This window comes from Montipora capricornis, chromosome 6 (assembly GCF_036669925.1).
Source record: "Montipora capricornis isolate CH-2021 chromosome 6, ASM3666992v2, whole genome shotgun sequence".
Lineage (NCBI taxonomy): Eukaryota > Metazoa > Cnidaria > Anthozoa > Scleractinia > Acroporidae > Montipora > Montipora capricornis.
The window spans coordinates 42,734,921-42,751,223 of NC_090888.1; the positions used below are offsets into that span (position 1 = coordinate 42,734,921).

General features: G+C 40.3%; 1 protein-coding gene, 1 long non-coding RNA gene and 1 other non-coding gene across 3 annotated transcripts in view; 1 reads left to right on the forward strand and 2 right to left on the reverse strand.

Moving 5' to 3' along the window:
* Nucleotides 1-1,123: 1,123 nt before the first annotated feature.
* Nucleotides 1,124-5,249, reverse strand: LOC138052190 (uncharacterized). The gene is made up of 2 exons (XR_011133024.1): nucleotides 5,172-5,249; nucleotides 1,124-3,017 (listed from the first exon to the last, which is right to left on the reverse strand). It is a non-coding gene; the product is annotated as an uncharacterized lncRNA (long non-coding RNA).
* On the forward strand, nucleotides 4,997-5,069 carry Trnaa-ggc (transfer RNA alanine (anticodon GGC)). Its single transcript has one exon. It is a non-coding gene; the product is annotated as a tRNA-Ala (tRNA).
* A 10,150-nt stretch (nucleotides 5,250-15,399) lies between the features above and the next one.
* Nucleotides 15,400-16,303, reverse strand: part of LOC138052191 (lysophospholipid acyltransferase 5-like) — a 28,706-nt gene continuing 27,802 nt past the window's right edge. Inside the window, exon 17 of the mRNA XM_068898566.1 lies at nucleotides 15,400-15,636. Coding sequence (XP_068754667.1) covers nucleotides 15,618-15,636 — 19 coding nt within the window. The 3' untranslated portion in view covers nucleotides 15,400-15,617. The remainder of the gene's footprint in view (nucleotides 15,637-16,303) is intronic.

A 16,303-nucleotide genomic window follows, 5' to 3' on the forward strand; every position in this document is an offset into this window, starting at 1 on the left:
ATAAAACCAAACATTTTCTGATGAAGAGCCGCTGACTTGTTCTGCTCTAGACACTGCTGTATAGTACCGTGCGAGCAGATATATACCGATATGCTAACCGAAACCGTCAGACTTTCACTAAAAGAAAATTAATACGGGGAGGCTCCGAGGTTTATATACCATTTTTTGGCAGAAAAGATACCCTTTTCGTATACCTTGCATTGGAAAATTTTAAGGAAAGGCCCTAAAAATAAAATACCTAAATGAAAGACTTACTTACCCTTTCATATACTTCGACCCGTGAAATCCTTACCTTTTCATACACCTGAAGCGTGAAAAAGGTACCCCTTTCGGGCGGAGCCTCCCCGAACAGGCCATTATAGGGAGTACCCCCCGGGAAGGGGGGGGGGGTGGGTTGGAATGTCAAAATTTGACATAAAGGAAGAGGCATTGGTCGAGCTCCGTTCTCTGGGTTTTAGCTGGGAGGATATGACTCGTATGTTACTCGTCTCGCGCTGGACTATTCCCCGCATAGTTTCAGAGTCTGGCCTTAACCACTGGTCACGTTTTAGTGACATCACTGATGAACAATTTGATTCCAAAATTAGCGCTTTTGTGAGTGAACGTGGCAGTTTAGTCGGAACTTCAATGGTTTTGGGCCATTTCAGATCGGAGGGGTTAAATATACAGCAAGAGCGGGTTCGTAAATGTCTTGCTCGTTTAGATCCTCATAGTGTCAGGATACGTTGGGCGATAACAGTTTCACGACAAGCATACTCGGTAGCTGGGCCAAACAGACCTGTGGCACCAGGACGGTCATCATAGCCTAATAACTTGGGGATTTGTTATTCACGGGGCAATTGATGGGTTTCACGGTTGGTAACCTTCTTGCGTTGCTCGAAAAACAATGGAAGTGGGACAGTGGCGGATTTGTTTCTAAATACGGCCCAGGAGTACAGTTGGCCATCACGGGTGCGAACTGATCGCGCCGGAGAGAACACGCAAGTTTGGCAATTAATGGAAGATAGAACAACAATCCTCTACCCATAATCAACGAATTGAGCACCTTTGGCGAGATGTCTTCAGATTTGTAGCACACATTTTCTACTATACATTGCAAGCCATGAACCGTAAAACGCATGAATGAGCTTAATGGAATTTTATTTTTGCACAACAACGCTAACGCAATGAAAGCAGGCCTGCAAGAAATCATTTTCTACATGAAAATAATGAAAGTATTTTTGCCCATGGCAATTACTAAATTAAACGAAAACTGCCCTCTGTCTCAGCCAATCATCATTTAGTAATTTTGCCTTTTATTCGCGGTATTGTGTGTGATCGTCCAACACATGAACTATCAGGTGTACCCTGTTTGTTGGAATCACAAACTCGCGTAGAAGGATGTTGCATTGCTTTACTGTTCTTCAAATTTTAACTCAATTGATCGGTCCCGAGAACAGTATCAAAAAGCCTTCAGATTTGCCTGCAAACAGCTTTAATGCCACAAGACAAAATACTTTTACTAAAGCAGAACTGTATAACAATTCGTGAAAAGAACAAAAAACATGGACAGCTAATTGCAGAGCTCTTAAGTCTCACGCATTTCGATGCAATCTCACGCTCTCACGCCGACACGAGCATTTCTCACGCATTGGCACTTTTCTCGAAGGTAACTCTACTTTTTAAGCTTTCAAAAGTGCTCATGAATTCCGAATTCGTTCCTTCACTGGCACTGAATTTCGACCAATGTTCAATCTGTTCGTGTGCGACCAATTTTCTTGTTTCTTCAGGACCCGTCAATATATAAATTATAGGCCGATACGTTAGCTCAGGCTGACCATAATAACATGGTGGCTCTTAGCAAGCAGCATGAATAAAACAAAATGGCGGACTCGACGGTGCATTTCCAGCGATCCGAGAAGTGCAAATTTCAAAGATTTTCCGGGGAAGCATGCCCCAGGACCCCCCTAGAATTTTTTGACGCCTCCGGCACAAGAAACACTGTCCGCATGCATCTCACTCTTTGAAAACTTTAAGACTTGAGAGCTCTGTAATTGTGACTCATGTCATCTTTCTTTCTACGCTTAAATCACACAACTTTGATGTCAAAAGACAAAAATACTTGCACTAAAGCGGGAATGTATCACATTGCGTGAAAATACAAATCAATTTATAATAAAAAATAAACAAAATTGTGGCTCATGCAATCTTTCTTTCTCGTTCAGTCAAGTGCAAATGACCCTAAAGTACGCTTAAATGAAACAACTTTGATATCACAAAAATACTTGTACTAAATCGGGAATGTACAACAAATCAATTTATAAACAACTTATATAGCAAAAGTATGGTCATTGGTAATTGTGACTCACGCCATCTTTCTTTCTTGTTCAAGTGTAATAACTACGCTTTGAATGACATTAGGTCGCTTGTAACGCGCAGGGCGCGGTCGAAGGGTTTACGACTGGTTTATCACCGGCTTTGCAGAAGATGGAGGCAACGGAGGTAATGCAAAGGGGCCTCCAAATAGTGTACCAGCATCAAGTGAGAACTCGTTGTCAAACAGGGAGATGCCTATCTTTTTTCCAAACTCGAAACCGCAGCCAGCAAACTTCAGCTCGAGGGTTCTGCCATCGATCTTTGCAACTGTTGACAATCCGGCCCCAAAGTGAAGATGAAACGGCCCAAAGAAGGCTTCACTTAGCGTTGCTTTCCATGTGAATTCACCTCCCAGTACGCTGCCAACTTTGCTGATGCAATTTCCATCCAATCCAGCACTCGAACGACCAAGGCCTCCGAGAAATCGTGCAATTACTTTTTTTTCTGAATCAAAAACCTGAAACAAGTAGGCCTGTAGTTGGGCAGCGACTGTCCCTCCTACGTCTGAAAAGGCCGCGTCTCCATCCAATGCACCTTCCCCGTAAGAGTACTTATTATCACCGCCAAGCCGAGCTGCTAGTTTTATGAAATAGTTGCCAATTTTGTTAAGGGTTTTTGCTGTACCTTGGTCGTAATTCATCTTCAGACTTCCTGTCAGTAAACTAAAACGTAGAGGAAACAGATACAGGTCCTTAGTCTTAAGAACTGATTAGCACTTACTGATGTTGTCTTAAACATTTGCAAAATCACTACTTCTGCTCCTAAGTTTGTATCGGCTAATAACCCTAAATATACGAGAGTATACGTAAAAGACGCTTCTCCATTCAGTATATCAGCATAGTCCGTATCACTAATAGTCAGTTGTTTGAATGGTCTTGTAACTTGTAACTACAGCGCCGGAGGAAACACAGCTCAACGAAGTCGAACCGAATTTATAAAACAAGAAGCCTCTGACACCCAGTTCAAGCGCGAGCTTTTCAACTACAGCGACAGTTCAGTGGAATAATCTGTACACGTACGGATTCCGCTTGCGAGAAACTCTTAAAATAACTCTCTTTATAAAAAATGTATTTCAAACACTTATACTCAAGGATTCTGAGAAGAGATTAAGGCAAAATAAGATGTCTTACTCTCAACCAAAAAGCTTCCTGAATTATGATAACACACTGAAACATCGTGTACGTAAATTTAATAATTATCCCATGAGCGCGCTATGGTCGTTGCCATTTGAAACGTTCGTTGCCATTTCTCAGAACGGTCGTTGCCATTTGAAACGGTCCATGCCATTTTTAAGCTCTGAATTACACTCATTAGGTCTAAGAACTCAAAAGGTTGCGGTTACTGGGAGTTGTATCTCGCTGGTCATATGAGTTAAGGTTGGGGTTAGGGTTCTGTTTAGGGTGAGGGCTAAGAACCCGAGTTCGAGTTTTGAAATTTCCGGACTCTTTTTTTCCTTTCCTTATAAATGTTTTTTTTTTTCCTTTTTTGTCTTAATTTTTGTTAATATTTTTTCTTAGTTTGTTTCTTTTAATTTTCTTTGAAGTGAAATGTGTAGTCGACCGTTATAAATGGCATCGACCGTTCCGAGGAATGGCAACGACCGTTTACGAAAGGGAAATTTGCAGCGCCGAGTTGCCTATAACCAGTTGCATATCCAACAAGCGCGCGTGGAACTTTTGTTTTATTAAATTTTTATTAACTTCTGAACGCTTTGGACACTTCGAGGTGAAAACCAAATGTTATTGAAATCAACGCAAGCGTTTCTTTTTCCTGTTCCTTCGCCCTTTTGCTAGCTAATTATTTATGACGCAATGGCACTTTTGCAAATGTTAGCAGCTTAGATGCATCAACTCGGGCATTTTCGCGTCCGGGGCCTTTGGCTATCGATCTTTTCGTGAAAAAAAGACTTGCTCGCACGATGCATTACTGCGAAAGAAGAAGTCCTATCAAATGAAACAAATGGACATTACGACATACGTACTTCGTCTATCTTAAAAACTGTAAGAGATGTTGGGAAAAGAAAAAAAAAACAAAAAGTTCCTTATGCCCTATACAACCGGTTTCCCTCCAACACACGATTTTTTTCTTTTTAAAACTGGTTAGTCCGAATCCTAACACTGCTTTCTTTCATGCTCTATCGCCAAAATTTATACAATGCAAAGATATGAATATGCTGGAAGGGTAATCGCAGCAAAAGTTCTTTCGTCCTGTTAACACGTTGGCAAACCAATACGAGGCGATGTAACACTAAATTCCTGATCCAAAATAGCTAATTCTTCAATAAATTATTTCATTGAAAGAATTAATATATGGAATGAATCCATTGAGCTGCGGATATGAAATCAAGTGAAGCTATATGATCCTCGCGCAGTTATGACTGCAATTTTAGCAATTGCGTACAGAAGCCTGAAACTTCAGTGCTTCATCGGGGTTTGAATCCCGCATGACCTCGCGATGCTGGTGCGACGCTGTAACCAACTGAGATAAGCATGAAGCCACTGATGTTGGGATTTGGTCATTTGTGGGCTCAAAAATTCCTGTGATGAATCAATCAATGATTTATTTCATACATCGTTTCTTTCATTGATTCATTCATCACGGGAACATTTTAACCCACAAATGACCAATTCCCAACATCAGTGGCTTCATGGCTCAGTTGGTTAGAGCGTCGCACCGGCATCGCGAGGTCACGGGCTCAAACCCCGTTGAAGTCCTGAAATTTTCAGGCTTCTCTACGCAATTGCTAAAAGTTGCTTTCATGACTGCGAGGATCATAGCTTCACTTGCAATTATTTCATATTAGTTATATGACCAACCTTCAGTCGGAGATTTCGCAGGTGATCACGGCACACAATCTGATGTTTTTGAACATGCAGTCGCTTTATTTTCACGCCAAGACAAATGTTTTGATTGATAGTTTTCAAGTATTTGTTTAACGGGTTGTCGTAATAATCACACATAGGAATTTATGTGGCGTAATCACTCTAAACTAACCTGAAGTTTGAATTTGTTAAGCTTTTCGACCCCTGTTCAAAGTAAAAATCACTTTTCAACAATACTTGAACGCAATTGGGGAAAAGAGAGTTAGCTGATCCTTTGACTTCCACGGTTTATACGTGAGGGTTTTGAAGAAGGAATGCATCGTCATTATTAGTCAAGTAGGCGTTGCTTGGAAGTTAATTTACCAGCTTTTGAGAGGGTTGTTCTCTTTCTATTCTGTGATTAAAATGAGATCACCAGATTGGCATCTTGAGTCTTGTGACCTCTTACCGTAAGTAAAGACACTCGTCGAATCATTCGTTTTTGCACGATTTTTCGTATTGGAAACTTTTCGGGTTATGGCCGTCTGACGTAGTTTACGGTGACTTGCAAGTTCGATGGCTGGATGAGTCGATGATTTGTTTTGGAATAGAATATATAAGAATATATTTAATGATCAAATAGAAATTAATGGTTGCTGACTTATTTGAAAGTGTTTGTTTTGAAGCAATCTATATTTTTAACTTGTCATATGATTTCGTGATCGGTAATTTGTTGTGGCCTAAGATAAATTATTCATGTCACCTAGCTCGCTAAATTGGAATGAAATAATGACGTTGTACAAGGAAACACAAATATTAGTAAGAGCATGGGTATAAGAAATATGAACAAAATAGTCGGAACAAGATGAAGTCTAGTCTGGTCTATCTCACTTTCGTTTTGCTCGTCTTTCCTCGGCTGAGAAAAACCTTAGATACGAAACAATTCATTTTCCTGTAGAGCGCAAGCTCTCCTGACTTCCAAATTTCCGATGTTTTCGTCACCTCTCTGTGATTGGCCAAAAGATAACCCGATCATGAACTTATCACATGTGAGACCCATTCATTTCCATGCTCACTCACCTTTTTGACTCCTTCATATACGCGCATGTGCAATGAATCAGTTGTTGCCGATGGACTGATTTGTGGACAATCTCCGTTACCCTTGTCCAGCGGAACGGGCGCGGGAGGTTCTGGAATAATCCAAAACCGGAACCAGAAAACTCTGGTTCCGGTTGAATAATTGCGCGTGCGTGAGGGGAGACGGTTAGAAATCAACAAAAACACTGGAGGTCACCTTGCCATGAAAGCGCTTACTTTTCACTCGCCAAACAGTACACATGAGTATGAATACATCTCCTGATACACTCGAGACATTTAAACTGCGGAAAATAAGAAACTAACGAGATACATTTTATCAATATCAAAACAGATTTCAGTATCTTGTGTCACGCAAGTGACAATTGCTGTATTTACAAAAACAAAAGCGTTACGGAACTGGCAAGTTGTAAAACGATTTATTTCTAGATCATCTTCAACTTCTTATAGATAAAAATCCAAAAGAAATCACTATTTTTGAGTTTAGAAATTGAAAAATGAAAATGGCAGGAAATAAAACCGTTTTTCAACAGCCAATCAAATATGGCCTTTTTTTGGATTCGACCAGAGTCTTTCTTCCCCGACCGCTGACCAAGGGAACGATGACTCTAGGAACGAGATTGATATTGCGAAGACGGAAATCAAATTGAAATCAAATTGGGTGAGCGGAAATGAAATTCCGTCTGGCTCCCAATGCACGCTGGATCCACGTTCTCTGGCTGGCAGCAATTTCGTAGAGGAGTTCTGCTTTTAGAGGAGTTCTGCTTTTAGTTTTCCTTTTAGTTGAGTAAAAATTGCTTTATGTGCTTTCATTACCTGAGCTCTAAAACATGCAGTGCACACATTGGTCGTAGCGCTTATGCTAAGTACTATAACCTAAAACAGTTATGGAGCTCCCAATTCGATCAGTCTTGACGCTCACAGCGTTTAATTGCTATAAAAACCACTACCAAACTGGCAACCAATACCGCATCAAAGTACGTAATAAAGCCATCTTCGTAAATGGCTATCAGTCATTATTTCATTCATATATATATAGGACAACACAGGAAGTTCAGTAAGTCCAAGTTGCAGTTCATGGCTGGTAAGCTTCGCTCGTTGATTTCTCAGGGACAAGCGAAATGGAAATGAATCTGAACGGCGAGACTTGTTGACGAACACTGAAAACACTGATAATTAGTGCAATCAGTGCAATAAATGAAAAAAATATTGAGTAGCCGATCTCCTCGTGAAATCTTTATGAACTCGGGTCCACAAAGCAATGCAGATAAAAGGGCAAGGGAGAGAGAGCACTATTACGAATTCCAACAACAAAACCAAAACGTATTATGGAAAAGAGAAGAAAATTGAGAACTATATCGTGGAAACATTTTCAAAAATTAGTTCCAAAATCATCCAGATTTCACGAGTATTTTGACAGAAAAAGTATTGCATACTGCAAGTCAGTTGACTCGTGAAAGGTGCGTAAACACAAAGCTTAAACATACTGCAGTGGAATGAATACAAATCAAAATTGCATGTAAGAGACATTGCGCTAGCCGAAGAACAAGGCTTTCAGTTAATATTGAGCGACTACGATCACCCAAACCCAAGAAGTTGCGTTATCTTAAAACCAACAGCTGTGGTTTGAGGAAATTGAAGTGCCCTCGTTTGCAGACACTTTGGACATCTTGTCGCGTTATATCATTTCATTAAGTAGAGACGTAGCTGACAACTCTGGCCATTTCAATCAATACCATGATGACATGAATGCACCGTGCTCCTTTTAAGAGCAAATCCAGTTTCATTATTGGAATCGAGATTATCTGAAATGGGTAGATCTGGAACTTGACGCAGGTGGACGAGGCCGGAGATTGCTTGCCTTTTTTCCCATCAGCTTTATGGCACTCATAATAATAATTTTTTATGTACGTACTCTTGGAATTCAGGATCTATTGCGTAATCCAGAGGTGTTCATAGAAAGCAACACTGAACTCAGAGCCGGACTGTTAGCAGTCCTCTCTATAAAGTCAGTCGAGCCGCCCGCTTTAGTCACTCAAGCGAACCGAAAGGCCGAGGAAAAGCGAAAAGCGAAAAGCCAAAAGCGGAAAGCGGAAAGCGAAAAGTGGGCGGCTCGACTGACTGAGAATGAATTCGAAGGGACTACCATCTGTCTAAACACTGAATATTCTTGGCAAGCTTATTTGAGTTATATGTCAAGGCAAGGAACGCGGTCTGATGAAATTATAATTCAAGCAGTTTCCAATTCTCTTAAATTGACAATTAACATAGCAGAATCATATGAAACTATTTCTCCTGTCGCATTTATTGGTCCAGTCAATACTGAAGAAGGTTATGCAAATATTTACATTGTTTACATAGGAGAACTTATTATGTGTCCACAGAATGTTCATCAGGAGATCATAGCACAGAAAATTACAACGTTAACTGGTTAGAATGCAACAAATACAACAGTGACAAACAAAATACCTTGGAAACTGATGAAATGATATCAGAAACCCATAAGGGTTGAAACGTGTAACGCGCGGTCACAGCTTCCGAATATTCGGTGCGAACCGATTGGCTGAATGTTTCAGTGCTAAGTACCATATTTGGAAACCCCTCGCTCTCGTTGTTCCAAATATGGTACTTAGCAAATTGAATGTTCAAAAGCTTGTTTCCCAGCACACAAGGGGCCGTTACACGTTAAAACTTATGGGTTTCTGATGATATGTGAAATGCGGATATGAAATCAAGTGAAGCTATGATCCTCGCAGTTATGAACGCAAATTTTGCAATTGCGTAGAGAAGCCTGAAAAATTCAGGACTTCAACGGGGTTTGAACCCGTGACCTCGCGATACCGGTGCGACGCTCTAACCAACTGAGCTATGAAACCACTGACGTTTGTGGGTTCTAATGTTCCCGTGAGAAATGAGTCAATGATGAAATGATATATGAAATGGATCATATATGAACTGCGGATATGAAATGAACGCAATTTTTGCAATCGCGTAGAGAAGCCTGAAAATTTCAGGACTTCATATATCACTTCATCAATGATTCATTCCTCACGGGAACATTAGAACCCACAAATGACCAGCTCCCAACGTCAGTGGCTTCATAGCTCAGTTGTTTTAAGAGTCGCACCGGTATCGCGAGATCACGGGTTCAAACCCCGTTGAAGTCCTGAATTTTTCAGGCTTCTCTACGCAATTGCAAAAATTGCGTTAATAACTGCGAGGATCATATCTTCACTTGACATTGGAAACTGTACATATAGATAAATTAGAAAAGCGCAAAACGTCTGAAAGAAGGTATATACAAGTAAAACGAGCAAGAGAAGCTTACAGAGAATTGGAAAATAGAAAGAAAGGACGAAAATACCAGAAGCTGAAAGTAATACGGAGCAAAGAGATAAGCAGAAAAACACAAAGCTTCAAAGAGAGAGCAAATGCGAAAGAAACGTTAAAATGCAGCTACATATAATCCAATTTGATTCACCTTTCAATTCCATTGTACTTCTCTCCCCTTCCCCTCCAATCGATGCCACAGATGTTTTCTTTGCGGGTTTGTTGTAAAATGCGCAACGTGATATGCGCAATATACGCTGCACTGAATTATTATAGTCTCGGTTTTAATGTCCTTTTGATAACCGTTTCATCATCAAAACCTGGTAGTTCTACAAATCCGGAACACTCAAGATCATAACTAAATGTTTTGAATTCCCTCAAATGTTTCCGTGATGGTTTACATTTGAGGTCGACGTTTTCATTAGTATAGCCAAGAGCAAAATTTAACATCTATGTCAGTGTCTTGTTTTCCTACATCTCTTGCCATTTTAACTCTATGGAATTGTTCGCGTTAAAGTAAAATGTGCCACGTATAGAGAATCGGTAAGTAGGAAGTCGTCTGCCTGGGGAGGGTAGATGATTACTCCCTCCTGCCGAAAGGATTCCTATAAATTCCCAGAGATCTAACGGTGACGAATCCTCAAATCTATTAGCTAAACTGAATATTCATTTAAGGTCGGCTTTAAATCTTTGACCAACAGTGTCTCCTTTATTTTACAGTGAGTGTCGGATCGCCCTTTCGCTAAAATTTCAAAATTATCCCATTTTAAACTGACCAGTTACATCCACCTCAAATGTATACCATCATGGAAATATTCGTGTCAATGCTCAGCGGGATATAACAGAGGAAGCATGGTCAAAGATGAAAGGCGATTGATGTTGGAAACACTACAAAATCCATCCACTTTACAGGAGAAACCTCGTGGGGATGATAAGCATGCGCTGTTTGCCATTTTGAAAGTAAACCGCTGATAAAATAAACCGTTTTGCACATATTGCGTATTTTACATATTGACACCGGCGTATATTGCGTTGAGTATTTTACAGCAGGCCATCCCATAGTCGGCTCTCCACCGAATAGGATCGCTTACCAGGAGCTTATGACTGGAAGAGTCGATCTTCATCAAAAACGAAGCGAGGTAGTCTAAGGGGTTCATTTCGCACTGAAAGGCGAAAGGCGCAACACAATTGGTTTTCCTAGAAAAGCAAATGTTTTGGTTGGTTCGGGGCCCATAATCTCGTCGACGCCTGTGCTGGCGGCTTGTACCATAACCTGGTGCACGTTCGCCAACTCTGTTTCGAGCAACTTGCCCCTGGGGCAACATTCGCACACCATTTATTTTGATGACATTTCTTTTGGTCCAAGTTACATTAGCCTTTCACGAAGTCGTTTTTAGGGGAGTTATATTTAACCTTCCCGCAATCGTCTGCTTATCGGAAAGCGCCATTCATACAGTTTAGCCAATCAAATTTTACGTACTGAATTCTAGAAGGTGACGTAGGTAACTTTCGCAGGAAATATGCCATTTTCGAAATATTAAAATTCAGCTTGATAGTGAGGCAGAGAGGAAAAAAACAATAGAAACAAGTTGGAACGAATGTGAAAGATGTAGGCATATCATCCACTTTCCTGTCTTTGTCCTCGAAATATATCGAAAGAAGCCAATTCAAGAGTAAACAACATGACGGGTATAGAGGACTTCTTTATAAGCACTAAACTGATTCGACATCGTCAGACAATAACTGGTTCGTGACTGGCCAGGACGCCTCGAAAGTCAAACTGTCGAAAAGGAAAGTTGTTTTCTTGTAATCGGGCGTTTGTGGGGAAGAGGTGAAATACGACTGCGCGAAAGGCGTAGCATGTCCGAAAATACAACCAAACTAGAGAGGGTAAGCCATTGTCGGCTGCTTGTCGAAAGGGTTTGGGTCTATGCCCCGTTCTAGCCGCACGAAATTTGTTGATATACTAGGTAAAACAAGACAACTAAAATTCAAACTACTAGTTTTTAGCATGAAACTTGGGAGTATAACTGCGGCCAAAAACATGAAATAATTCCCGCATGTTGAAAATTAGGTTTTGTTGTGAGAAAAATCAGTGAGATTTTTTTATACGTTAAGAAGTAACACATCCCAAGTCGTAAAATGTCGAAATGATAATTTATAAGCAATTGAAAACAAAGATAAAAACAAGCTGCTTAGCAACTGAAAAACTCAGAAAGACAATTTTATAAATTGATTAATTAAATTAATAAGCTTCCATATATAGAACGGTAGATGCCCAAAAATAACCTTAAAAGAAGTGGTTGTAAGCACAATTTTTCTTCCAGCTTCCCCCCCAAAGAACACCTCCTTATCGTCCGCCATCTTAAAGCGGGAGGTTTAAAGTGCTGCTATGATAAAAAAAAATCATTTCCTTTTCTTCTTCATATCTTGAAAATGTGTTTGCTTATCACCTCACCAGCAAAATTTTCAGCTTTGATTTTTATCCAAATGTTTTTTATTTTGAGTTTAAGTTTCGAATTTCACGGTCCGCAATTACTCACTAAGGGTTGGATCTGCACGGGGAAAAGAGACGTCATTTACTCACTAGCTTACGATGCAGCTTCTTGTACCTATTGCTGGTTTTCACTCACGTGATCAACAGCCATGTTTTTCAACGAAAACAAAAGGAAGCGTTTGCATAATAATAGAGTTAAATTCCCGGAGGATTTGGTCGGGGCACCAACATGGCCGCTTTTCTTTGTTTTGGGCACCAACATGGCGGTCGTGACGTCATGTGAAAACCGAGAATATGCAAAACGCGAGTTTAAAAGTCTGAAAGCCCGCGCTGCATATTAATTTAGCCGAGTACAAGCGCATTGAATTATCAAATTAGTGAGTCTTTGACGTCACTTTCTCCTCGATGCAGCTTTCTTAGTAATGGCGGACTATTAAATAGGAAAATTCCAGTTAAAATAAACGGTTGCTTTTCGAAATCAAGGCTCAAAAAACGTGGGTCACTCAGTGTTTAGTTGACATAGTTTGAAACCTAAAGAAAAAGAAGAATTGATTTTATGGTCATAGTAGCACTTAAAGAGAGGAGAACAGCGACGCTTTTCAAGAACGTCACGCGTTCGAAACATGTCGTCGCTTCCCTACTTTTGCCGTTCACTTTTAGACCATAAAGCGTCGTTGTCCCCCAGAATTTCGATCGTCTATAGACTTTATTTACGTGACGTCGAGCCGCCAGAATTGAGCTCTGTTCCGATCCAAGCAGTTGCTTTCCGGTTAAGAGGATGCACATGAACATGTAAAATGGATAGCCTATTTTGTGGTTCGATCTACTAAGATACATTCTGATACACTTTTTGAATAAACCCGACGTAGTCAATCGAACGTTCGGTAATCGAACCCAATCGAACCCAATCGCTAGATTGCGTTCGGTAATCGAACTTAATCGAACTCACAAAATAATTTTGCCAATCGAACGCAATCGAACTTTCGGTAATCGAACAGTTCAACAATCGAAAACATAATCGAAATCAATCGAACATAATCGAACACCTCAACAATAAGAAACACGAACCAGTTTCATCTGGTCTGAAACAAAGCGTTGCGGTCAAATAAGTTATCTATTGGCTTCTATTTCAAAAAGGAGTACAAAAGGCAAGATGTCGGACAGGGCAGAGGTAAAACTTACTATTCTGGAAGCGGTCTACCACGTGCGCTCTTTCGCCGTCCGTGTCGGGGATAACTTTGTTGTCAAGCAGAAAAGAGGAGATAGAGGTCCTGCTCTGAGGGTAACTGACGATGACCGTGGCCAGCTTTAGTTCATTGAAATGTGTTAATATCTCTCACACTTGCTCCTCTAGTTAAAACTCAGTTAAAGAGTGAATTCGTTCCAATTCTACTAAGAGTTAATGCTTATCAATTTTGTATACCATTTTGTTTTCCTGCCGAACAAAATCGAACCAATCGGGTTGATTGAGTTCGATTGGGTTCGGTAATCGAACTTAATCGAACTCACAAAAAAATTCCAGTACGATTATGTTCGATTGCCGAACCAATCGAACTCCAATCGAACGATTGGGTTCGATTGGTTTTTGGTTCGGTTTCGTTCGATTGCATGACTACGCCGGGAATAATAGAATTTAAAGCTAGAATTCTTATTCAAGACCAATGAACAATCCTCAGTTTCTGTTGTAACTGGGACATAAAATAACTGATGAGCCTCTTCTAAATATGTATGAATTCTTTAAAAGCAGTAAAAATTAAAATCTCTCTTCTGTAGCTCGCAATTCTGAGAACTAAACTTGTAACCGCCCTTTTGCGTCAGAATAGACCAATTTCGATAAATTAAAATTCAACTCAACACAATGAACATGAATTCCAGGCTCTGAGGAATAAAAATAAGGATTTCTATTAGTTTATTTCCCATAGCAAGCTCTCTCGAGGGTCAATGGTCTCAAGTTTCACGCAATCCCACGCCAAACGAAGACGTCACGCAATAATGAAGACTTCAAAGGCGGCGTGACGGTTGATCCAAGGACAGTAAGTCGGCAAGCACGAATCTAACTACCTGAAACGTTTTCTCTCTCGTAGAGTTTTGTAAGTTCTACACATTTCGACAAACTGTCCATGGGTCTCCAATCCTTTAGAACTGAATAGTTTTTCTTCCGTGTTATATCCAGTCTTTCTTGCACATCGCCATTTTGGCATTCAAATTACCCTTTTCTATCTCGGTTTAAGATTCAAAATGTTCTTAAACTTTATACTAGGCAATAACGATTAATTTCAATACCGAAAAAAAACCCTACTATTTCTGATGAAAGCATAAGAATCAAAGAACGTTGCTGATTAGGCAACATGCGAGGGGCCGAAAGAATGCGTGACAAGTGCAAAGGAAAGTCATCAGAGGAGCAAAACATGTCACGCAATCCTTCATTCCGTTGCCGGAAGACATGGACAATTTGAAATTTGAAAGCAATTATGCTTTCCAGTTTTAAGCTTCTAACATCGTTCCCAAATTACTTAAAGACCACGAGTATGATTAACATTCGTATTATCTATTGATAGGCTGTAGTGCGTCTTGTTAAGAGGCGGGCAATTTTAGTCCTTCGCCGAGCAACGAAGATGGATTCAAAGTGGACGGGAATAGGGTGCCGCATTCCTATCGCTTATCGCCAAATCCAATGAAATGCAAGCGATTTCTCCCTTTCACAAGAAGTCCTTAGGAAAGGGTATACCGAGAATACACTCCCCTTTGCTGGCTCAATCAACTTACACAGCTGTGATCGCTGAAGCCTCGCACGCTCCTCGACACAGTCGAGAAGTGAAAAGACTGGCGTTTCAGTGCTTACTTAAAAACGTTGAAATAAACATCTTAAGTATATACTAAAACAGTGGATGGCGTTCAAGGCGCGCTCTGATTGGCTATTCACTCCGAATGTCCTCTGCAATTCACCTCCGGGAAACTCGCGCGTGACTTGCGGCCGAAAATAATGCCATCGTTGCAGGAATAAATGAATTAAAATCATCTTTCAGTGCTATATTATCTCACTGTTTTAGTATATACTACGACAACTACATGTATTCACCTCAGTTTCGGTGTTTCCATAGCCTCACCTAAACACTCGGGGAAATTGGGAGAATTCGAGACAGTTATACAAACCCGAGACGCAGTCTCTCGGGTTTGCATAACTGTCTTCGAATTCTCGAACTCCCCCGAGTGTTTAGATGAGGCTATGGAAACACGGAAAAAAGTCCTCTATTACTTTCATAAAATATTTCTCAAAGATAATTCGACAAATAAAGGAAACAAATGAAGGAAAATTCTTGATTGAAACAGATTTTCTTGATATACGCCAACCAATCAAAACGCCCATCTGACAACATAAAACCAATCAAAATAACGTGTGATGTCACAGCTGTGTTTCCATACTCTCATCAAAACACAGCTATTGACCAATGAGAGTGCGCGTACTATCCTTATTATTTTATAATCACCAACAGCAAGCTCGTATTGTTAAATACAGCTTGATGAATATTAGCACCAGGCTAATTCACTTTCTTTGATCTGCAAAATAAACAATGAATAAATAAAAATCAAGAAATAGACCGAATGCATAAATTAATGGCAGCCCAAAAAATATTCTTTTGTTTATGTGCTAATTAGACTCAATAGCCTCGTTTGCATGTACAAAATACAAAAGAAATGTTGCTTGAGAGCGAGGCTAGTGAGTCTAATTATTACATAAACAAAAGAATTTTTTTTTTTGGCGGCCATTTATGCATTCGGTCTATACTCAAGGAAAACCTTACTAGTTCGCGTTTCACGCAGTACCGTAAAGTTCCGATAGTAACGACCGCCCGAAAGTAGCGACCCCCCGAAATTAACGTCAATTTTTTGTGGTCACTAGTAAATCCCGAAAGTAGCGACCCCCCCCGAAAGTAACGACCTCCCGAAAGTAGCGACCTTCCCCGCCCCCCGAAAGTAGCAAGACCAACTTTTTTAAATGGCATACCATTTAAAAACTTGGTCTTGCTATTTTCGGGGGTCGGGAGGGAAGGTGTCAAACAGTAGTCAAAATTTTAATGTACAATATGTTCCTGCAGTTTAATTTACAACAAGGGAAAGCTTTATGCCAGCATTCGTCCTTGACATCAGTTCACTGATGTAGCGATGAAAGAACTACCGTAAACCGGTATAATTTCGTATTAACAACAAGAACGTTTCTTCAAAT